At 39.4% G+C, this 23,876-nt stretch overlaps 1 protein-coding gene across 3 annotated transcripts; it reads left to right on the forward strand.

Moving 5' to 3' along the window:
• Positions 1–168: 168 nt before the first annotated feature.
• Positions 169–18,978, forward strand: PLSCR5 (phospholipid scramblase family member 5). 3 transcript variants are annotated; one of them, XM_021292140.2, is made up of 10 exons: positions 169–424; positions 1,007–1,233; positions 3,805–3,956; positions 8,283–8,325; positions 9,225–9,445; positions 10,446–10,559; positions 11,583–11,744; positions 12,663–12,741; positions 12,828–17,361; positions 18,758–18,978. In XM_021292140.2, exons 2-8 carry the CDS (start codon positions 1,221–1,223, stop codon positions 12,699–12,701), a joined length of 744 nt encoding a protein of 247 aa, XP_021147815.2. In that variant the 5' UTR covers positions 169–424; positions 1,007–1,220; the 3' UTR covers positions 12,702–12,741; positions 12,828–17,361; positions 18,758–18,978. The 3 variants fall into 3 exon arrangements, with proteins under 3 accessions (XP_021147815.2, XP_005505981.2, XP_064930022.1); XM_005505924.3 differs by having other exon boundaries at positions 170–424; positions 10,398–10,559; XM_065073950.1 differs by having other exon boundaries at positions 171–424; positions 10,398–10,559; positions 12,648–12,741.
• The last annotated feature ends 4,898 nt before the right edge of the window (positions 18,979–23,876 follow it).

A 23,876-nucleotide genomic window follows, 5' to 3' on the forward strand; every position in this document is an offset into this window, starting at 1 on the left:
CACTGCACCCAGGGACTTCTCAGGTGGGCAATGATAAACTCCTGGAAAATTTTGCATGGCCAAATTTTCTCACATTCTATAGGTACACCTGGAGCCTTTGTGTGGACTAACATAGTTAATAAAAATTGGCTTATTTAGAGGGATTTTCTGTATTTTTCCTTCAGAGACCCTTAGTCAGCATGTTCCTGAACTGTTAACTCTGGAATTACATCTGCTTGGACCTGCTCCTACAGATTGTTTCAAATCAGTATGATTTGCAGTAGCAAGGAGAAGAGAAAATGGTCCCCAACACCTCACCCTGCTCTGCTGAGCTCCGTGCATAGACTCTGCCGTTTTTGCAGCCATGTATCACATCTGTCTGCAGCTCGCATGTGCATGATGATCTCCATGGCGACTTGGGCACTTGAGGCAGAAATATGAGCTGGTAAGTCAAGGTTACTCTCCCTCCTTCTCCTTTCCTCTAAGTGCAATGCAGGTGGTTACATGTGTTACATTTTGGTGTGGAAGGTACTTGTCTGGAGCAAAGCACAGCCAATCTGTTTTAATTCCCCAAAGCCAGTTTAAACACCTCACATGGATCAGCAGAGCCCAGCATGGTGTGGGGTACAGGAACACTTTCTGGGTCTAGGTGCAGGCATGACAATCCCTTGTAGGGGAGGCTGATTCTACACAGATAGAATATGAGGAGAAATCTGAGGTCCCTTTTCCTGCTCTGTGCATGTGAATTGTTGACTGGGGGCCAGTCATAGGGAAATGCAGGTAATTAGCTCCTCTGTCTTTACTGGATACCCTGAAGGAACGGAAACATAATTATTGAATTATAAAGGTAGAATTTGTATAGTCTTAGAATATATGTATACCTTATATAGCAGAATTTTAGGTCTAATGTGCTCAGTTAGACAGTGGGTCCATTGAAGTTTTGCCTCTTTGTATTCACAAAACACTTTTTCCCTCTTTCCATTGGTGCAAACCACTTGAAATGAATAATGTTTTGCTTGTTTGTCAGCATCATCTCCCCCTGTTGTCCATCGACATAAAATGCAGTGTTCTGGAACATAAGAAAGGCAATACATTTCCTCCAGTTCTTTGTAAGCTGATATGAAGTAGACAGACACCTTCTGAAGTTTTGTGCATGCTGAGCTCTTTTTTCGCTTTGCTGCAACAAGAAAAGCCTTTTCTTTTAACCTGGCTTCCTTTGAAGAAGTAACTCAGGAAGCTTCATGGCCTCTCAAGGTAAGTGCATCTATAGTCTGTATTTTTAGATCATGTTTACAGAAAACTACGGTCTTGTGCATTTCCAGCAATCAGCAGTCTGATGAAATGAGAGTTTCAGGCTGAAACCACAGCAGCCAAAGCACAGTTGTTTTGGCTTCCTTTAATTTTTCAGCATTCAAGAGGCTCCTAAAGAGACTAAAATCTATACTAGAATGTTATTTGAATAAAATATGTTACGAAATGTTAGCATCTGTATTCAGTCAGAAAATTTAGCGTTTGTATCTTTGTGCTTAAACCTTTCAGCAAAGAATGCGTGGGAAGGGCAGGCACCGAGCCAAGGGTACTACTATTTTTGCACAGTTCTTTCCTATTCCATTTTGAAAATACCAAATCAGCAAATGCTTTTCACTTTTAAAACTGGCCAGAGTCCTGCTAACCACATAAGGAAAATAAATATCTGAAGAATAACTGAATTTAATCAGATTACTCCTATCTGGGTTCATCTTTGTCATGTATTATCTTTTAGCAGCAGCTGGTTGTGTGCTCAGGGCTATAGACAAACACTGCAGTATGCTGATCTAACCAGCCTTCTAAATTCACTTTCTTCATGCTTTCAAATATTTAAACTAAGTAGAAGGACACAAATCTGTGTTTTCTTGACATGAACGCAAGTCCATAGATGTCACCCCGTTGTGACATACAGAGGCAGATGTTGGCCCAGGGAGTTTCAGCAATGTCTGTTTATGTTTGTTTACCCCTCTTTGCCCCCCAAAATGCTCAAGGCATACTGCATTTACAACAGTAAAAGTTATACAGCAGCAAGCAGGTTTTACAGCATTATTGTACTCTTGTAATATACTTATTTTTTTGCTTATGTTTAGCCATAGAAAAGAGACCTGGTTTATATATTTTTAATGCATAGTAGTTAACAGAAGCAGAAAAATAGTCATATTGTGTAATATGGCTTTCATAATGAAGGAACTTGATAATTTACTTCTTTTAGGAATAAGTAACTCTACAAATTATGTTTGTGTAGAATGCTCACTGTGTCACATAGTAACTTTTAAGTTTTCCCATACCATAAATTAATGGGGAGACATCCACAAAAATAGACAAAGTGTCAGAGTAGCTGGGATTTTCATCAATATTTAATATTTTTACTGTTTGATTTTTGTATAGCTTAAAATTTGACAGGTAGAACTGCAGTTTGTTGTCTTTTTTTTCTCTTTATTATTTGAAAATAACACTAACACTTGGTCACTTCATGGCATTTCATGTAACAACAAGAGTTACAGCAGTAACAGAACTCTGTGAGGTAAAATGATGCAGAAGAGCATATAAAATATTTATCACCTAGTTATACATTTTTAAAAGTCAGCGACAAATTCAAAGGCATTACTTCTTCCTGTCTCAGACTTTGAAAGCAAGCAGTGCCTGCAAAGACAAATTAAGATCAAAATACGATTAAACGATGAATTGGCCACAGTGAGTTCAAATAATACTAAGTTATCTCATTTAAACCCACAACACCAAAAGACAGCTTCAGACCTAGAGTCAAAATTCCTTCTGGAGCTCAAACCCCATCATACCTAAGTATTGTCAGATGTGAGATAAAAATGATCAATTTGGGGACTGCTTTACTGTCAGCGCATGGCGGTTCAGCTTAATATGAGGATTTGACATTTATATACAGAGCGCTTCAGCTTGCTCTTTCTTGTTCTGGCAGATCCAGTGTTACTGCAGGCTGTGGAAAGGTGCCCATAGCAAACCCAGTAGGATTTGTTGAGAATGAGGTGGCAAAGGTGGTCGCCGCACTGTGGGAGGCAGTGCCTTGCATGTGGCGGGGTGTGGGCACAGAGGTGCCTGTATCAGTAAATGCTCTCCTTACCTTTGTCACACTATCCAAGGTAACCACCACTGTGTTCTAAAGGATGTGTTTGCAATTGCAAACCAGAAAACTCAGCTTAATGATATCTGATCTTTTCATTAAGATAATAATGAATAATACATTGTGAGAGGCTGTTTAGATTTTGATACCAGGGTTGTAACATCTAGCTTGGGAAATCTGAGATCCCTGGAAAGGCTATCCCTAATTAACAGAAAATATGCATGACCTCAAGATGCTGGAAAGCCTCTTGCTTGGGGCAAGCCCTCAGCAGCTGAGTGTACACCTGCATGCAGGGCAGCTCATGTGGAGCTGGGCTGAGCAGCCTGTGCTGAGGATCTTGTGGCCACCCTGTGTGTGACTCTGGACCAGCTCCAGCCTTGTCACACAGACTGAGTGCTCACAAGCTGGCAGAGCAAATTATGTGCCCTCCAAGACCACATCTCCTGGCTGAGCTTCATCTAAGGTGATTGCACTTTGTGTACTCCAAAACTACTTTACAAAGTGAATCAGAATGCTTGAAGTGTGGGGCCATCAGGAATTTCATTTCAGATCCTCACTCCTGATCTGAGATAAAATCCTGATACAGTCACAGGCAGAATGTGATGTTATTGTTCTAGTTTTGATCCAAGCAGCTAACTGCTGTTTCGCCCTGTTCATTTCTGATTGGTTGGTTTGTTTGTTTGCTTCTTCTTTTCCTGCAGAATCTAAGGGACAAAATAACCCAGTCTTCAAGGATTATCTCCCTGGTTCTTCTGACCTTCCAGAAGAGAATAAGCCTGTTGAACCAACAAGTCTCTGGAAGCAAACATCACATACTCATAGCTTGCCACCTGGTCTGGAGTACCTGAACCAGGTCTTGAATCTTTCCAAATGTTAGAATTATTTTGTTTTCTTCATAGACTTCTTTGATACCTTAGGGGATGGAGTTGCTTGGGTCTTCTTTTCTTGAGGGGGAGGAGCAGGTTGAGATAGAGAGGGTTTATTGTTGTTTGATATTACTCTGAAATAGGGAGCATAGGAACGACAAGCCCCTCTTTTGTTGCTGCCATTCATTTTTATAAAAATCCACCTGTTGTGCATGCAGCTCTCCTTGCACCAAAACCATTGTTTTCTTCTCTGTAGGACTTTTTCTAGGTCATAGTATTATTCCTCTCATTGCCCCAGTTTCCTTCCAGCTCCTTAAGAGTTCACCCTAAGGGCAATGACTATCAAATTCCAGCTGGCCTCAGGAAGACTGAAACAGGCAGTGTGTGAATGACTTTTTACCTCCTTATCACCCATCCTTTGAGGAACATGAAAGTCTTCCGAGCAAACTCCTTCTGCTGAGAGCAGTGCTGTCCAGGTTAGATAGAGGTAAGGTCCTGGGGAGACAAGCTGCCAAGGAGACAACTTTGTGAGTGTGAACCTGGGTGGCTACAAATCCACAGCTGTTCTGTGTGGGGTCATGGGGCATGGTGTCCATCTCACTGTGTGAAACCTCATGGCTCCTGGCACTCAGACCAGTGCTGGTGGCAGCTCTGCTCCAGAACTTCCCTCTCTTCCTGCATTTTTCTACTGGGAGGGTCGCTTCCTGCTGCAGCTTTGACACTGACTCCAGTTTGCATTTCACATGTGGCTGGATGTGGCCAATCTTATAAACACTGAGTGACAGTTTATACACCCTGTCTGGTATGGACAGGGACAGAATCTGGCCCCTAGTGCAGTCAGGTTGTGATTCTGATACACAGGCTTCTGCTGTGTTCGTGTTTTGGTGGTGCTGGGAAATGTTTCTTTCTCTCAAGGTCTGTATTTTAGATATAGATTTCTGGTAGTTTTGTACAGAAGCAGAAATTGACTGTATTTTATATTTGGAGCTAAGTTATCTAGACAGCTAATGAAACTGGGAGACCCTTCAGAAATGAAAATCATAACTCGATATGAAAAATTATTTCATGGTGCCCATGCACAAAATTATATGTTGGCAATTACAGGAGCATTGTTACAGACTGTGAGCTACATTTTTTAGTGATTGTGATAGTTAAATACTTGTCAGGTTACATATTCAGTCTCCTCTATGAACATGAATTATACCTCAGATTTACACACACAATGTGGGCAAGCAAATTCTGTTACTCCATTTTGTCAAAGCTTTGTGTCTGACATAAAGACAAAAGAGCAAGTGGCTGTCAGAACTATAACTAGAACTCAAAACTTTGTTCATGTGTGTTCTCAGCCCAATAACCATGTGTTTGTGCTGCAGCCCTTGCTAATTATTTTCAATTTTCTCTGCAGTCTGAAAAGCGGAAAGCATGTGTGCAATGCTGATTATTGGCATATACCCACAGCTAGAGCTTCCATGTGATGCTGAACATTTTAGTGTGTGATGCTGAAGTCACACTGGCTGTGTGACTAATGAAACAAGCTCAGACAGGATAGATTGCAGCAGAAAGGAGATCTGACCAGCAGGGAGAGGGCTGCCTGCAGAATGAATGTGGGATTCACAGCTGTCAGGGTAATCCCTTGGGATTTATCCTGATGGACTAAGAGATTTTCATGTAATGAAATTCTCATATGCATTAAGATATTTCTAGCAGAACAGTGAATTTTTGATGCCACTGGAAAGACTGGAATACTGAGTATTCTTCTGGTTGTTTGTGTATTGGGGAAAGTTGGTCCAAACCAAAATAGGCACAGACAGGTGCTACTGGAAGGACATGGGAAATAAAGAAAGTGCTTTAAAACAAGACTGTGAGTGTTTCGTATTTAGACTAAGAAAATGGTACCAGAGAGGGAGTTATGACAGCTCTTACCCCTAGAAGAGTAAACAACCTGTGGGAAAATGAGACAATTTATAGAATGATACTACCAGAAGAAAGATTGTATAGAAAGTGATTGAATAAGTACAGGATAAAAGGTAGAAATGAAGTTCTGGGATTATCTCTAGCAGGAGCGGGGAAGATATCTGGACAGATTTGTGAAAACTGAATATATTTGCTAATAAGACCGTGATGTATTTGAAACAAGAATCCAAATTTAGTGAATCTCAGAGAGATCCCTACAGTCTTATTCTAAAGAGCAACTCAAAGGCACAATATATAGTGTTGAATGTGAGGAAAATAAAATGTCTATTGTGTACATTAAGGCCAGACAGCAATATTTCACTCTGCAAGTACACTCCCAGAGTCAGTCAAGCTGAGGAGTGATTTGGTTGGCTGTTCAAGGTGCAATAAACTACTTCTGCCCTGGCAAACTGATACCAGGCTTTCTATCAGTATCAAAAAAGTGACACTCTTCAGTCAATTTCGTACAAAACTAGCTAACCAAACCTCATTATTATCTTCCAGATCGCAGCCATAGTTTGAGGAACTGGCCAGTGCATATCACAAAAATCGAAGAAACTTTTCCCCATAGCAAGAATAGAGAGATAAGACCTTGGAAAAGAGTTTTCCAAGTAGCTCAACAGCTTGTTGTGCCACTATTCAATCTTAACCAGTGTTTTAAGAAGCTTCTTAGTTTATACTTGGTTAGACTGATCTGATGCAAATTTAATGCCCATAAAATTGAATACTGATAATTAGCTGTGTAGAAAGAATTTTAACACATCTGAGCTCAAGAGGACTCATCCTTGTAAACCAAAGGGGTTTAGATGCTTTCAAATGCAAGTGCAGAACTCCCTTAACACACAAGTGCCCCTATAAAAGATATATCAGAATAACTGCCTTGCAGAACACAGTGGAAGGCAAAACAAGCAAGCCTGACAAGTGATATTGCCAAGCTGTCTCAACATTGTTTATAGATTGACCACAATAAACCAATACACAGACCGAAATCACTCAAAGCTGCTCAGGGTCATTGATTTTCTTTTCCATGTGACAGTCTACATGAGACAAAGAAATCCACATGGAAATATTGAAGTAGCCCTGCCATCTTTAACTTGTTTATTTTTTTTTTCATCAGCAGAGCACTTCCCATGTGCCCCAAGAGTTCACATGTGTTATGAAATCTAGACTACAAACAGCAAAGATTCTTGGGAGAAAAGTTTTAAGTCCAAATATTTTTTCTTATTTCAATTACTGGCATAAACATTTTGGAGATTAATGAAAAGGATAAAGAAATTTCTCTTTACTAGCTTTTCTTTGCAGCCTGTGAATTAGCTGCAGGAGATGACTAGAATTGACAAATGGCTGCAACAGTTTGAATATGCACCAGGCGCAAGATTTATCAATTGTAAAATATACAGACACTGGAGAGCTGTGACATGCTGGTCTCAGAAGGTCGTTGTGTGCATTCTGTCTGCAGCTGTGAGTAATGGCAAAATCTTGTGCCAAGCATTTGCCCATCAGGAATTTAAGGAAAATAAATTAGCAAAGCCTAAACTATCACATAAAACAGGCATAAAGAGTCACATAAAACTGAAAGGTAGACTGAAATTAAGTCTTGCTGGTTTTATAATACTAATGACTGTTCTCTAAAAAAGAGTAATGTCAGAGGGATGATAAGCATAGAAAAGCCGGGTACCATGGCAAACAGTTTTCCTCCTGTGTTTGTAACCAGCTCACAGAGGCAGAGAGTTTCAGCCAGACGAGGATTTTTCTGGTGAGCTGTTGTTTTGCTCATTCTGGCACCTTAGCGTGATGGTCTGCCAGATTCAGGGTGCAGAACTCCCAGTGCCTGAAATTGGAGAGTTAAAGCTTGTGTGTGTTGTTGGCATTACCTGACAGCCCGGCTGGGCTGCTCCAGCGGGGCTCTGGGGATGTGGCTGCAGTGCATTTTGATCTGGAGCCCAAACTATTCACCCCTGAACTGCTGTGGTGCCCAGCACCAGCCTCAGCTTTGGGGTAAGGGGCTTCCCTTCTGCCAAGACCAGGAGGGAGGAGCAGGAGTGAGAAGTGGCTCCTGCTTCTTGCATACATCTTTTCATTGCTGTTGGCTTTCTCATTTCCCCCAGTGAGGGTTATTTTTCTTCAAAGCTGTGGACGAATTACATGACCACGGTACTCAGTGTCATGCTCTTCAGTCATTGTTTCAGAGGGATGACTAAAGTGTCACTTGAGATACTCTTAGGGCACCCAGCTCGTGCACCTCTGGAAGGAAAGAAATGCTAATAACAGGGAGATGAGCAATAAAAATAGATAGACATCATTGGCACCCCCAGACCTTTCCAACATCCAGCATCTTGTCTATTTTTTTTTTTAAACAGTTGGACCGGATAATTATTCATCAGCAGGTGGAGCTTCTTGAAGGTATGGTGCAATCCTTGTTCTTTAACAGTGCTGATATACAGATGTTTCCAAGAGGTTTCTGAATCTTGCCCTCACCTTGTTGAAGTCATTGTGAAGCCTCCTGCTGACCTTGCATTAGGCCTCTAATGCAGTGTTAGTGTGGTGAAAATTCACTTTCTTTATGCCTATTCAGAAAACCAATGAGGAGAGAAAGATTACAGTGAGTAATCTCTACACCAGTCCTAAAGTCTCTACATCAGATACCTCTCCCTCAAAGTTATTAAAGTTCAACCATCTTTTCAATCCATGGAAAAACATATTGTATTCAACAATAATTAACATGCTATGAGAAACAAAGCAAATAAGGAAAGATCAGAAGGCACAAAATGAAGAATAATAGTTTTCTATTTACATAGTTTCTTAGAATTTCAAAATACTGAACAAGTATTAAGATCTGCATGTAAAACTTTTTTAATGTATTTCTCTCATTCAAAATGTTTTTGGCCTGATTCTTGGACATTTCACTGAGTGAAAGTTTTGTCAAAGGAGTGGAACAGCTTCATATTGTTACTTTTCACAGATGATAAAATAAGAAAAAGACCAACCCAAAAGTTGGCATCTGAATTCTGTTTTGTGATATGTACTTCAGTGTACAGCAAATAGAAGTCTGAACTACATGTTCCTTCATAATACAGACCTGACATTATTATTATTTCCTTATAATTGTATATCTTCTTTGTGTCCTTATTTCTAAACAATTTTTAAAGAGTCTCTGTTCCACAGATTTTTAGAATACATGCTACAGAGAAGACCAGAACTACAAACTTGTATTCAAAGCTGAATTTGGAGGGTCTTGGTAAGGGCTAACTCTAATGCTAACATTATACTAAGGTAACGTACTACTTGTTTTGCTTTATTAGCCATACTTGGCACAGAGACCTCCAGCAAATATGAGATAAAAAACCATTTGGGACAAAGAGTTTACTTTGCAGTGGAAGAAAATGGTTGCTTTGATCGTAATTTGTGCTCGCCCATAAGGTCTTTCACCATAAGGATTGCTGATAACACGGGCCGAGAAGTGATTACAGTGAACAGACCTTTGAGATGTAATAGCTGCTGGTTCCCCTGCTTTCTTCAAGAGGTGAGTGAATCCTAATTGACTTCTGCCCCAGCATCTCGCTGTCTGTGCACAGCATTAGTGAAGCCCAGTGCAACCTCTGCGAGGTGGTCAGGAGGGAATTCACACCCACGTCTTAGCCTGGGGCACTGCCTGGGGCCTTCGTTTAGAAGTAACTATTGATAAACATTCTAACAGCTATATTCCTAGCTTGTCTCCTGTCTCCCACGAGACTTTACTTTGCTGACATCCTAAACAAAGCCTCTATATCTGATGATACAGATGTCTCCCCAATTAGGCAACACTCTAATACACTGCCTGCCCTGCCACAGACTCATGTCTGTTGGTGCTGCTGACGTCACCCACTCTGCTCCCAGAGCATGAAGGATGGAAAATCACTGGAGGCCACTGGTGCATGTGGGCAGGACTGGGAAGCAGCTCTCAGAGGAAGCTGATGCTTTGCTCTGTGACTCTGCCTCTTTAAGGCCATATACCATTGAGAAATTGCACAACTTAAAAGTAAGCTGCCTTAAGTGACAAATGCAGATTCTACTGAGATTTTTTTTCTCCTTATTTTTGACTCTCCTTTATTCAGACATCTTTCTTGTTTTACAAAAATGTTTTATAGGGTAACTGATCTACCTACTTTCTCAGTTCTGCATCAGGATTTTTTTTTTGAAAGGTCTTTTTGTAGCACAGGCGCTATATAAAAAAGCTTATAGGATATTCACAGATTACAGTAAAAAAGACTTCACAGTGCATGGCTTTTATCTAATCTTACATGTAAGATAGCTTCTGGTGCAGATTTTAAGGTTCATATTGTGCACTATTTAAAAACACCATTAGATAGCCTTGTAACATCTAGTTCACAGTTTGGTAAAATTATTTATAATAGATAAATAATGTATGTTGTCATTATAGAAATAATACACTATTATGAAGTTAGTCTATAAGGTTTTTCTGTTTTGTTTGCTAGTTAGAAGTTCAGTCCCCACCAGGAATAACAGTTGGATATGTTGTACAGAACTGGGACCCTTTCCTGCCTAAGTTTACTATACAGAATGAAAGCAAAGAAGAAGTACTAAAAATAATTGGCCCATATGTAACTTGTGGCTGTTTTGAAGATGTTGACTTCGAGGTATGTTTCTGATGAATGTTGAGAATTTTAAAGTTTTACTACTTTGAATAAATTTCTCACTCAAAAATCCTGTTATTCTAAGCTTAAAAATATTATGTAAATTGCTATAATTATGGAACAGAAATACAACAATGTGCATTGGAATTCCTGACTTCTACACTCAGATTCCCACAAATGTATTCTGGACAGGAGTGACAATTTTATCAGGGAAATAAATATGTTGCTAAGCTGAGTCCTTGTCCCAGCTGTTCATGACTGCTCAGCCTTTGACTTCAGTTCAGGGTTCCATCCCACAGGCATTCACTGGTACCTGACTCGTAGTCCCTTAATGCCTGTGACATGGAATCTGCTGCCTTCGTTATTCTCAGACTGAGAACCATGGACAGGACTACTGTCTGTCATGTTTACACCCATTTGACAATATTCACCAAGAGAAAAATAATTCTGAGGAGCCATTGAAATATTTAAGGGATGAGAGGGAGAATGGGAGATGCTCAGAGAAACCATGGACAGAGTTTTGTGATGTGACCAAAGCAATTTGCCTTAGTTAAGGAATCATAAAAGAGCTGCTGTGTTGATCAACTCGTTAGCCAAATCAGAAGAGTTCAGTATACTGTGAGAAACATGCAGGTAGCTATATCTGTCAGCTGTAAGGGACAGTGGTCCACAGCAATGGTACTGCTGTGACTGGGAGCACATCAGAAACATAAGATGGGAAAAAAATTTTCATTGTGAAAAAAGAGCAAGAGTGGTGTAAACTTTCATAATTGCTTTCCTCCACTTTTCTGTCAGGTCTAAAGCTGCTGATGTTTCCAAACTTGAGACCTGTCCTTGTGTGCCACTCCTAAAGGCAAATCTGACACTAACAGAGCATCTCAATGATAAAGATAAAAGAACCACCTGACAACTATAGCATGCTCTGTGTTTCAGGGCACAGTCACTAATTCTGTGGAGATACAATCAGTGTGTATTTTATTTATTTACATTTAGGTGTATTACTTTTTTTTTTTTTTATTTGTGCAGGTAAAAACTCTCAATGAGATGTCAACGATTGGCAAAATTTCCAAGTACTGGTCTGGATTTGTAAACAATGTCTTCACCAACACTGCCAACTTTGGGATCCAGGTCCCTGTAGATCTTGATGTGAGAATCAAGGCAGTAATAATTGGTGCTTGTTTCCTCATTGTAAGTATGCAAACCCAAGAGGCAGATCTACAGAGGTGGGCAGGCTGGGACCAAAGGGGCCTTTGCTATCAGCTGGGATCTTATAAAGGCATAAGTGCAGTGAAAAGCCAAACCCATTACCTAAAACATAAGCTAAATGAAAACCTTTTAATTTTTACAGCTGCTTTTGTTTTTCTGTTATTTACTGAGCATCTCTAGGTTCCTAACATTTTTGTTTATTAAATCATTTAAATAGTATTCCACATGTGATTCAATAATCTTGATTGCCAAACCTACCAGACTCCCCAAGCCTCTTAACTGTTGTGTTCAAACTGGTGTACGAACCAGAAAAAAAGTTATGTTATTTCTAATCATAATTTCAAATGGTAAGTGCCACTTCAATAATTCTGTTAAGTGTTGCATGTAAGAGCTTCAGGTTACATGAAATTTCCTACAAAAGTTTCCTTGTGAAGATAACAATAAGAGAAGAATTCGGGAAAGGAGAATACTCATCGGAAGGGGCAAGGATGAATTTAAGAAGCATGTTTTCTAGAATTACAACTTGATATTTCCTGTGTACCTCTTTTGCCAATGCTAATGACCTAATATTAACATGCAATGGCTCAAAATCATCTGTGATACTTACATCAGAGAATATAATCTTAAAGGAAAAAACTACTTAAATTATTCACTGCAAAGTGTTTGCTTAAAATAGCAACAACAATTCGGATATTTTGCTTTTATTAGGTCAGAAATGTAACTCTCATGACACTTAAGATTATTAGATTTTGTCCTCCAAAACTCCTGTTGTTCAGTAACAGAGTAATGGAAAATGATTGACTAATTACTTTATGTAAAAAAAGCCTACAAGTAAGACTTTTGATAGTAACTGTTGCATTTTCCTACCTTCTTTACTGTTCACAGTTTGTTTATTTGTAGGACTTAATGTTCTTTGAAAACTCTTTGGATGGATTATAACAAGATGACAGAAACAAGAAAATATGCAGAATGTGTTTCAGTAAGTAAAAATGAAAATAAATTTATCTTCTTGCTTTGAAGACTTATACGTTAGATACTTTCTAATTCTTTTTCATTTTCTTCCAGAAATCCCCTGAGATTTGAATGTGATTTTGAACTGCACAAATCCTTGTTCCTTACAGGAAAAGAAAGGGACCTAATGATGAAGTTTATTAAAATATGCCTCATGTAAATAACAATTTCCTACTTACATTTTATGTGTTGTTGTAGCTAAACATATACTTTTCACACAGAGCACTGTTGCTTTGGAACAGTGCTATTCTCTTCTTTCTCTTTTGATGTTCCTGCATGGGAAATCATGAAAGATTAGATGAAGGCTTGCAGCGTAACTGATCAAAGTCTATGTTTAGAGAAGCCTTTGATGTTTTGCAAGTGCTGGTACCAGTTACTAACCACATGAGGGTGTGTTCCAGGGGTTTTGCTTTTTATAATTTTAGAAATAATTTTTTGATTAGTTATTTAATTAATAGTAGCAAACTGAGGCTGAAAGTAACAAATATAAAGACATCACCCAATGGGAAATTCAAGATGTTATCTGTTTCAGCGAATTGAAAGAAGGGAAGTGATGTTTGCTAGTAAATTAATTTTATGGTATATTTGTTTGATGAGAGGCAGCCAGAAATTAGTCTTCCAGTACTAGAGTCTGGAACATAAGGTCTGCTCAGAAAATCTGGTCTTCTACTGCCCTTATTGAATACAGGCCATAAGGTTTGAGAAATGGTGCTCTGTGTGCTAGATGTGCACAAACCACTTCACATTTGACCTGTCTAACGTTAGGAATTCTTACTCCCATCTACTCAGACTTTCCTTCAAAGTTTTGTTCCTCTTAATAATATCTGGTGGTTGATAAACTTTCATTCAGCCTTGCCTGAAGCCACCTTAGCACAGAATTATTCTTTTCCTTTGGCAAGCTCAGGTATTTTCCATGATGAAACTGTGCAACAGGAGCTTTTTCTGTTTCAGATGGCAGTTCTACATAGCTGTTCATTCCTGCAGTCACACCTCATCATACTGTTCCCAAACATTCCTACCAGCATGCTTTTACTAATACAAGCTGCCTTTGTGGGAACATCCGTGATACACATGCAATAAAAACAGAAAATATTTTGTTGCAAAATATTTGCTGTATGAACATGCTTACACCTATCTTGAAAATTCCAATACATTCTCAAGAAACAAACTAGTACCATACAATATTGGTGTCAATGCTATCCTAGTCACCAGGCAAGTTTCCAAGGGGAACATTTTACAAATCACCATGAATACTGAACTCTTTTTTCAGTGTGAACTAGTAATTCCATTCTTGTAAATAACCAACGTATCAACGGAAAGGAGAGGAGATAATGAATAATTCATAAAAATGAAAAAGAGCTAAATTTATCAGGTGATTAATTCTCAACAAATATTTAGACTAATTTTAAATTAATGTTCATGGCTATGAATTTAAACATGGTGAAATCAGGAAGTTGCAACTAATATTCCCATAGCAAAATTAACTCAGGAATGCTTATAGATTTAAACAGTATGTTTTATATTATATACCACACTTAGGTATTTATACAGATTTACATATGTCTTGGAAATAATTGTCGTTAACAAGCTCTGACAATCATCATTATCTGTTAACCATTTCATTACTGGCTCTCACTGTGACTCCTGGCAGTGCAATCAAGCTGCAATCTGCAGAAATTGAGAACTCAGAGGGAACCATCACTGTCACCTTTCCCAGGAGGAAGCACCCTGTGCAGTAGCTGTGAGCTTTGTGGGCAAGAAGCTCCCTCGTGTGGAAATTTGTAGTTTTGCAGAAGAACACAGATGCCAGTTTGCTATTCTCACTAGTTTCACGTTGGTGTTAGTCTACTAAACTCAGTCAGTTCACTCTTGACTTACTCTAATGAAGACTGAGAAACAGAACCAAGTTTTTATATTATCTCTTTAAATCCCTTTGTCATCTTAGACAGAAGTGACTATTATTGCAGCCAACAGTCTTGGGTCTCATGCAAAACCATGTTCCTGCACTTGAGTTGTGTGTGTCTGAACACCCAGCAGAGCGCAGTGCCAGGTGTGACCAGCGAGCTTCCCTTGTCACCTGCCACTCGTCCTTGGCACTTCCCAGCCTTCTTGAGACCCTTAACAAGCCAAAGACACCTTTGAGGCAAATGTGTCCAACCACCACTAAATCAATACAAAATAGGGTCTTATTTACCTGCCAGGCTGAATTTGGCTGTGATTATCCACAAATACACTTTGTAAGTAAGAAATATGTGCATATTTAGATATATATCTATATATATAGATATATTTTAAGCAGATTATAGTACTGTATTTCTTGCACTTAGTGACTTTGTTGCTGTTTAGTGTGTTAGTACAACTTTTTTTTTTTTAATGTAGTGCTTGCATACATGTATGAGTATGTTTGAATGCCTCTGTTCATACCCAGCTTCTGGGACATACAGGAACAGGTTCAGTCCATGGATAAAACAAAGCACTGGGGTTGGGGTTGCTCTTGCTGGCTAGAGCTGCTGTAGCAGCCTGCTTGGTCTTGGTCCCACCCTTCAGCATCCAGGTAGAAATTCAGTGCCAATGCCAGCACTTTTTCAATTGGAAGCTCTTTTGTCTAAATCACAGCTGCCATATGAGGGCAGGTATTTATCCTCAGCAAAGATGAAGGGGTTCTGTGTGATATTACTAAATAAAAGCTAACGTGTAATAAACTTTTAAAAACCTGCAGCTCTATCTAGTAATTCTTTCTTATTAATAGCAATGTGTTTCACGTTTTAGGAGCTACATATGCTCTGTACAAATCTCACCTTTCACAATTCCCTTATGGGCTAGGAGTGGCCCTATAAAGGACAACTCAGTATTCCCCAAAGTGGGGACAAATTATTGTCCTGAACGTCTTCTAGAAAGAAACATGATTGTTCTAATGAAATGGAAATCTTACTCAATACAGCCAAGCAAATAGTTTCATGGTTGATCACAAGACAAATTGTAAAGCTGTGTAGAACATAATTTTTGTGTTCAGTAGATGGCAGCAACAGTTCATTATTGTAATATTTAGATTTTCAGAGATCAGAAGCTGTACCCAGGATGCTGATTAAAGATCAGCACACCTTTAAACCCTAATTGATTTCTACCCCTAACTGGAAGATTTTATTTTCTTTGTCTGCTATGAAACCTTTGTCACATGGTGCTGGTTTATCTTTATTGCCTGCAACTTACAGCTGAATTATTGGTAACTGATATTTTGTAAGATCTCATAGATCCATGGGCAGAATCCAGTCTACAACAAAGTGAACTCTTCTGGTAAGCCCAAAACCTATTTTTTCCACCTGGAGCACCTCACCAGCTTCCACAGATGGACAGAGGAGAAGCCCCAGTTCCAGGAATTTCCCCACCTTCTGCAGAAACAGAAAGTGCTACAGGAGTGTCTAAAGGAGATTGCCTTGCAGTGGGGTCCCTAGAAACGTAGAAGGTTTCTATGGGTAAAATAACTTTGCCCCCACATGATGTCACCATGGACTATCACTATGTGTTGTCCCGGGACTTGTAGGGCCACAAACTCAGACAACACCACTGCCTGGGAAAGAGATAGTTCTTCTGCAGGAAGGTCAACCACTTTTTGGAAGAAAGTGGCAACACATCATCTATGTAAGTCCTGAGATATTTTTGTCATATAATAATTTGGTGGATGTGAAAGTACTTCTCTTTGCAGACTTTGATGTGTGTTTTGGGAAAAAAAAAAAAAAAAAATGGTTGGTCAGTCTTGGTCTTGAAATAAACTTACTGGATTGCATGGATTAAAATCTATCTCCTCCATTTAATGTTCTCATTCACAAAGAATAGATGAATTAGGCAATCTTGTATAGATCCAAATTCAGTGCTTTCACAGGCTGCGGGTTCAGTTCTGAGTGCTTCTTATTGCACAGGCTCTGGCACAGAATAGCTCCTAAAATCCAGATACTGGCAAGCAGGGTAAGCATGGAGACTGTTCAGCTCCATAAAGATGATTGAGCACTTTGTGTGCTCTTATTTGTAAAGAACCCAGCACCTCCCAGCTTCAATCCTCACATAATGATGTAATAAAAAAAGGTTGACAAGGGCACATGAGTTGTCATATAAAATCCTAATTGGAAGGAAAGTTCTCACTTACTTGAGTGACCTTGTTAACTTTGCTCACTGTTTATCTAAATTAGGCTTACTTTCTGGTAAAGATTGACAGATTAATCTTCATGTGCAATAAAATAGGATACAGGAAAAAATGCAGGAGAGAACCAAGAGCCACAGGGTGGGATGGTGAGGGCTGCCTGACACCTGTCTCAGGGCTGGGGCATTCTCTCTTCCATCGCTTACAGGGAAAGTTGCACTTTGGGTACGCAAGGCTGGAAAACAGGGAAGCACACACCACACATTTTCCATCTTTAGGTTTCTATAGGCCAGTCATAGTATGTCTAACAATGTTTTTATTCTGGCAATAGGGTGAGCATCGAAGGAAAATTCTTCCTGTAAGTAATTTCAAAAGGACTCATTAGCTTGGTGTATTTTTCCACTTTAAGAAGTTAATTTGAGGGACTTCTTTGCTCTGCGCTAACAACATCAGGTGAGTGTTCTATTTACATTGCTGATTTTTTGGTATTAAAAAAGCCCAAACATACAACAACAAAACCCTACATGCTACTGTTGGCAGCAACTTCTGTCTCTAAAAATATTTGTTTCTATCTAGAAATGAGCCTGGATACTTCTTTTGTTGTTTCAGATGAGCACATTTAGAGAAAGAAAATGTCACAGTGCCTGTGTCAATGTCCACTATTGCTTTGTAAGCCTTTTCTTAGTTATTTATGCATTGCCTGCAGAAACTTGGGGAATTTCTGGATAAGGCTAATGATTATTGTTATTCTATCCACATGTAATTTCTAGACACATAAAGAATTACAATTTGGTACCAGGAATCATTTTGGGCAGCTGTATTTAATAATAAGGCCTGTAGCATATCAGCCAGCATCAAAATAAGAAAAGCAGCCTGAGATCAAAATAAGGACCACTACTAGAAATACCTTGTATGCTTTACACTTTTATAGAATTCGAATGAAAGTTTTGAGCATTTTTTAATTACTTGTGGGTTTCATGAAGAACCCAAAGTGTCAAAAAACTATTGTATTTAAAAAAGAAAGATCCTATTTGCTTTGCAAATTCAGGGGAGATTACTCAGGTTGTTATATAGGATAGTTTGCTGAGTGTATAGGATAGAGGTAAAAAACACTTTTTTTCTTGTTTTCACTGTTCATTTATTCTAGTTTCTTTCCTATCTCTAGTTTTATATAGTTGTAGATTAAGGCTCAGAGCACCTGGGAACTAAGAGAAAGCCACAAGTGGTGCTTTCTCCATCCTTCAGCCTTGCCCAGCACCAGGGCAGCAACATCGCACCTGGGAACTGTAAGTTTCCCTTGAAAATAAGGCTGGGGATAGACAAGCCCTTACTGTTTCTGTTCAAGGGGATTTTTTTTAAATGTCAGCATTTAAATCAAGTCCTAGATATGCATTTTAAAATCCTGAGAGTTTGGAACAGTTTTGATTAGATGAATATTTGGTTCTTAAATATTTTCACTCAACTGAGCCAACCATATGAGAGCATCCTCACACCAATGCTCTGAAAAGGCAACAGCTCAGATTTAAACAACTTTAGTGGAAGCTAGGACAAGCAAGTTATCATTTACGTTAAGAGTTTAGTAAATGAATGAATGAAATGGTTCTTTATCAGGAACAGCTTTATCTCTGCCTTTATTGCTGCAGATTATCAAGGGCCTGATATAAAATGGTGACATCTAATAAAAACTCCCAGAAAAGTGAAACCCCAACAAGAATTGGTGCTGTACAATGTATTTCATCCTTGACACAGTGCAGTGGCTATTGTCCCAGTAAAGTCAATACAGTCCCACAGTTTGACTCCTTTCCTAATGGCGCCTAATAGAAAATTAAAAAGATTTTTTCCCTTTCAGTGATCAGCAAGATGTGTCATTATTGATGTCCTTCAACCACCTGGACACTCAAATGGTATTCATCATTGTGGTACCAGAGCAGTACTCACACGTTACAGACATGGGTAAGATGAGGTGGCACTGTGCTTGCCGCTGAGGAAAGTCTGGGTGTATCTTCTTTTTGCTTTGCTGAAGAACTGACAGCAGTGCACGAGGAAGAATGTGAAGGTTTCAGCAATAAGGTAAGAGACAAAAAAAGCGAGGGCTTGGGAGGGCTGAGGAGGAGTGCCTGTGTAAACAGATAAGGTGTGTCTTTGGGAAAGGCTTTGTTCACAAAAAGCTGAGAAACAGCGACCGATATATTGACACTAAACTTGGCAGCAAGCATGACACCTAAATAAAGAGCATGTATGTGATCCACAAAAACTTCTGTGAGCTAAAACTGCTTGCTTTTAGCTGCAGTGGTTGGAACCAGTGGGACGAGGCATTTTGTCTTGATACTATTATTTTTTTTTTTTTCAAACAGAAAAACTTATATCCCCCAATGACTGCATGCATGTGACTTCCATTTGCACACCAGCTGGGAGAATGTTATCACAGAGAGGTGCGGTTATACGGCGGGGAGAGGGGAGGCGGGATGGGGGGATGGACACAGGAAGCACATGTGCGACCTGACTTCTAACTAAGCCATTTGTATAAGCAGTCACATGAAATTTGCCTCGTCTTTCAGTCTTCTGTTCAGTCCTCTTTTGCAAGTACTGGGTTTAACCTGTTTCAGGGAACACAGTGATTTAGTTGAACTGTCACCACCCTGGGTGGTGACATTGGCCCTGATGTCAGGGAAAGGGTGGCTGGGAAGAGTCTGAATAAGATGAATCCCTGCAGGGTAACTTGACCTGAAGGAGGTGTGAGGGTGTCATTGGAACAAAATGAGCTGGGGCAGAGGAGGACATGAGGAGTATAAAATATTTCTATCAAAAATAAATGAATGCTTTCAACTAGCTGTGAAGCCTAATATGGTCTTTACAAATATGTGCCTGGTGGAAAAAGTATGATGGATCTTCATTACAAAACAAACATCTGCTTGGTGAAGTCATGGTTATCTAATGCACTGCTGATTTGTTCAACCCATAGTGCTTTGTTATTTGTACTTCAGGAGTATCACTGATAGAAGATGATTAAGAAGGAAAAATGTTTCAAGAAAATCTGCAGAGATGCGAAAAGCAAACAGCATTTATATGCTTGGCACCATATATATATTTCTTCAAATATATGTTAGTTTTTTTTTGTGAACTTTTTAATCTAAATCACTTAACTGTAAAAAATCAAAATAGAAACCTTTCCTGAAGGAGATATATCATAGCAGATGAAGTAAAAACAAAACAAAGCCAAAACCTGTAAGAAAGAGATCAGAATCCACTCTTCTCCCATGTTGTCCCAGAAATTAAATTTTGTAAACAGCTTTGTTCAGTCTGTTGTTTATAAAGCAACATCATCTTAATTGCAGTCTTGGTTGACGTGGAAGAGTTTAGAATTCCAACACTACAGTGAAGCATTAAAACCACAGGGCTTCATTCAAAGCCTGATAAAATAAAGGTTAGCCTTTAAGCAGGTCATTATGGCCTTTTGTCAGATGAGTCCAGAGTAATTGTATGTAGCTCTACAAGCAAGTATTTTATATTATTAACTCAGAGAAAATAACTGCTGAATGGTGTAAAATTTTTTTTCTAGCTCTAAAGCCACAGAAAGTCTGATTAATGCTAATATAAGTCCACTTAGGCAGAAATGATATGCTTTGAAATTCTGGGAAAGATCGTTGATAAAGAACTACATAGAATAATTGTAAATACTAGAGTAAAAGTGGCTTTTACCTCAATTTTGGAAACCTGCCCAAGGAGCATATTTGTTTCAGAAACCTGCATACCAGACTTGCAGGCCAACCCATCCCATCCACCTTGCAGGAACTGCAAGTCCAGGGGTTGGACCTCCTGTCTCCAGCAGGAGAGGGTGGCCCTTTCCCAGGATCAGGGGCCACAGGGCACTGAACTTCCTCCTGCAGCACACAGGAGCAGTGTTTGTCTCAGCAGGGCTGGCACCCGGTGTGTCCCCAGCGGGTGCAGTCCCCTCCAGCAGCACACTGCTAACCTGCCACAGCTGGACAAGAAACTCCAGCCTTGGGCCAGAAGCTTCCAGCAGGACCTGTCCTCACTCATGCAGGGTGGAGGTACCTGCTTTGGCTTTGCTGTATTGAGACGTGGTTAATGGGAGAGGATGGAGCATCTCCTCGTCAGCAGCAGCCAGCAGCTCGATTACATTAAACAATTGAAGGATTGGATAGCAAATACAATTTATAATACCATGTGATAGAGCAACCAGGGAGAAAGGTCTCCTGGGCTGTGCGTAAGAAATCTGAGAAGCCTGATGTAAGATATAATAGGATTTATTGTGAATCTCCTGAAAGCTATGGTCAGGATTTCTAAGGAATAGTCCTGGCCTGAGCGTGAGGTTGCTGCTTTGATGAGCAATTTCCTCACGTGTAATTACTCCACGTCCAAGGTAATGCAAACAATATAACTACTACTACACCTGATATTGGTGGCTCAGTCTTCATAGTGAACAGGTTTTGTGTTTGATGTAAATCTTCTCTGTCTTCCTTTTCCTGCATTTTCCCCTTCCCAGCTTCCAAATCTCCCCAAATCCCACAGCTCTCTGTGCAGTGCCTCTGAGCAGTGCCTTGTGTTGAGTTTCCTCTATTTTTGTTCTTAATTGACCTGTAAATTCAACTGATAAACCCTTGCAGATATAGTGACCCTTCTACATTTACAACTTCTTAATTATCTTCTTAATTAATGAAATCCTCCCTGTCCTCAGTATGTTTTTATCAGATGAGTCTGTTATGAAATGCATTAACTTGTACTTCATTTTTTTAAATAACATTCTGTTCTCAGCCTGGTTAGACTCAGGTTGATAAAAGAAGCAAGTTCTGGTATATATCATACCAAAATCAGAAACAACCCCATTTGCAGCTTTTCCTTTGTTAGCAGCTCCCTGACAAGCCTAGGGTCCCTAGTCAAGAATGTGAAGCTAAAGGGTATTATTTTTTTTATAATAGTGAATTCACAAGCAATGGTGGTATTCAAAAGGCTAAACTATTGTAAACAAAAGCCATTGTGGGCCTGGGTGCTGCCAGACATTCTTTGCTGTGCTAGGACAGAAGTGGGGCTGGGAGGTCTGGGGGACAGACAAAGGGAGCAGAGGTGACTCTTTCTCTACAGCCAAAGATACCCCAATTACCATGGCCATGGGCTGCTGCTTACCTGCTTTTTTATTTTATGTACCTCTGAAAATGAGAGATTTCAATTCAAGGCCCCAGATGCCCTAACATAACCATCTCACGTGAATCCAGTTTTCCAGCAGTGCAGCAGCACCACCTTGAGAGGACTTTGGCCAGAGAATCCCATCCACAGACGTTCCTCACTTGTCCAGGAAACTGGAGCCGGGGAGTGTTCAAGGACTAACACATCATTGCTGCTGTGCAATCTAGTGTGGCCTGCAACAGTGCTTAAATAAAAGAACTTAGCTTTGCAAAAAACCTTAAAACCCCCACAAACAACCAAAGAAAATCCCAAAAACCTAACTCTTCACCTCCTGCTCTGCAAACCAAACACGCTTAATCTAAGCAGCCTGGAAATGCAGAATGCCAACTTCAACACAGGGAGCCGCACATCCGCAGTGTGGGGTATGTGGAATTGGCCTGAGCTGGCTTTCCTGGTGTATTATATAGATTAAGCTGGTATTAATTATGCTTTTTAGGAAAAAAAAGTCACGCCTGTGAAAATGTTGCCTATAAATATCTATTTGCAGTATCAGTATCCCTTTGGCGGAAAACAGGATTTACACAAGCTGCATTTTAAACTCTTGGTATCACAGTTAATCCTAAATGCTGTAAACTGTAATGGCCTATTTCTTTGTTGTGTTGTTCTTTTTCTGCCTGTATCCTGGTTTCTGACTCTAAAGCGGCTTACTCTGGCTCCTCTGTAGTGCTGACATTCAAAAATCAGTATGACTGGCAGCAGTAAAACTTTATTTAGCCTCCTTCTCAGCCTAAGAAAGAAATTGGTTTGGCACAAAAACATCTAGTAGCAAAATAAAAAATGTGGTATTATTTCTATTGTTGTTCAGTTGTTTTTCCCTTATGTCCAAATGTCTTGAAGAAAGACTGATGATGATGGCTGATGGTTCACTGTGGGAAGTGCTTTTCTTCTTTAAATTATTATTGTAATTGTTAGTGACAGCCTGAGGGGACATGTTGCTGGTCAGTGTATGCAACAATATAAGGACTGTTGCCTTGTGGGGTTTGGAACTCTTAAATGTACAATCCTGCTATCTGTATGGTGAATTTACGAAGACATTACAATATTAAAAACATTTTCACCCAGTTTTCCCTCTCAAAGGAGAACATTAAGCTAATTTCTTAGACTACAGGCTCGAAGACTGACTTGACATTGTTAAATGAAATCAAATAAACTAACAGTCCTGTTACCACAGTTACAAGTCTTTAATACAGAGATAATGTGTTAGCTGCCTCTCCTGGTTTCATGAATACATTTTTTATTATCTTAGTGAAGGCCTAATTACTGAACCAAAAAAGAGAACTACACTGGGACTGGGGAGATGTCAGATGCCTGTCAGCTGTTAGCATGGTGGAATCAATTTGCCCCAGTTCCACATCAAAGAAATAATAATGCTAGTAATTTATCTACTTTTAAAAATGTTTGGATTTAAGCTTCCTTTTACTACACGTACATCATGTCTGACATATGGTGTCAGACATGTCTGACCCATGGAGCAGACATGGTGGTCTGATATTAGACATCATGTTTTAGCAAAATGTGGATCTTGCCTATTGGAACAATTAATTAGTTGCTTATTTGCTTTCAACGCTGCTACTAGTTTGGATACAATAGATAGTATAAATGCAAAGAGGAAAATAATTTATTGATTATGGATAAGATTCCTAAAATGTGAATAATTTTGGGTAGGGGGGTTAGGGTTAGCCTTTTAAAATCCAAACTCTCACAGGAAGTTCTAAGTGTTGTGAAAATCCTATAATTTAAAAGTGTATTCGATGTGACTGCAT

This window comes from Columba livia, chromosome 9, assembly GCF_036013475.1.
Source record: "Columba livia isolate bColLiv1 breed racing homer chromosome 9, bColLiv1.pat.W.v2, whole genome shotgun sequence".
NCBI classification, from domain to species: domain Eukaryota; kingdom Metazoa; phylum Chordata; class Aves; order Columbiformes; family Columbidae; genus Columba; species Columba livia.

Coding starts and splice junctions, on each gene's coding strand:
- PLSCR5 (XM_005505924.3), top strand. Junction 3,957..8,282: donor GTCTGGAGTACCTGAACCAG/GTCTTGAATCTT, acceptor TTTTTTAAACAG/TTGGACCGGATAATTATTCA. Junction 8,326..9,224: donor GCAGGTGGAGCTTCTTGAAG/GTATGGTGCAAT, acceptor TTGCTTTATTAG/CCATACTTGGCACAGAGACC.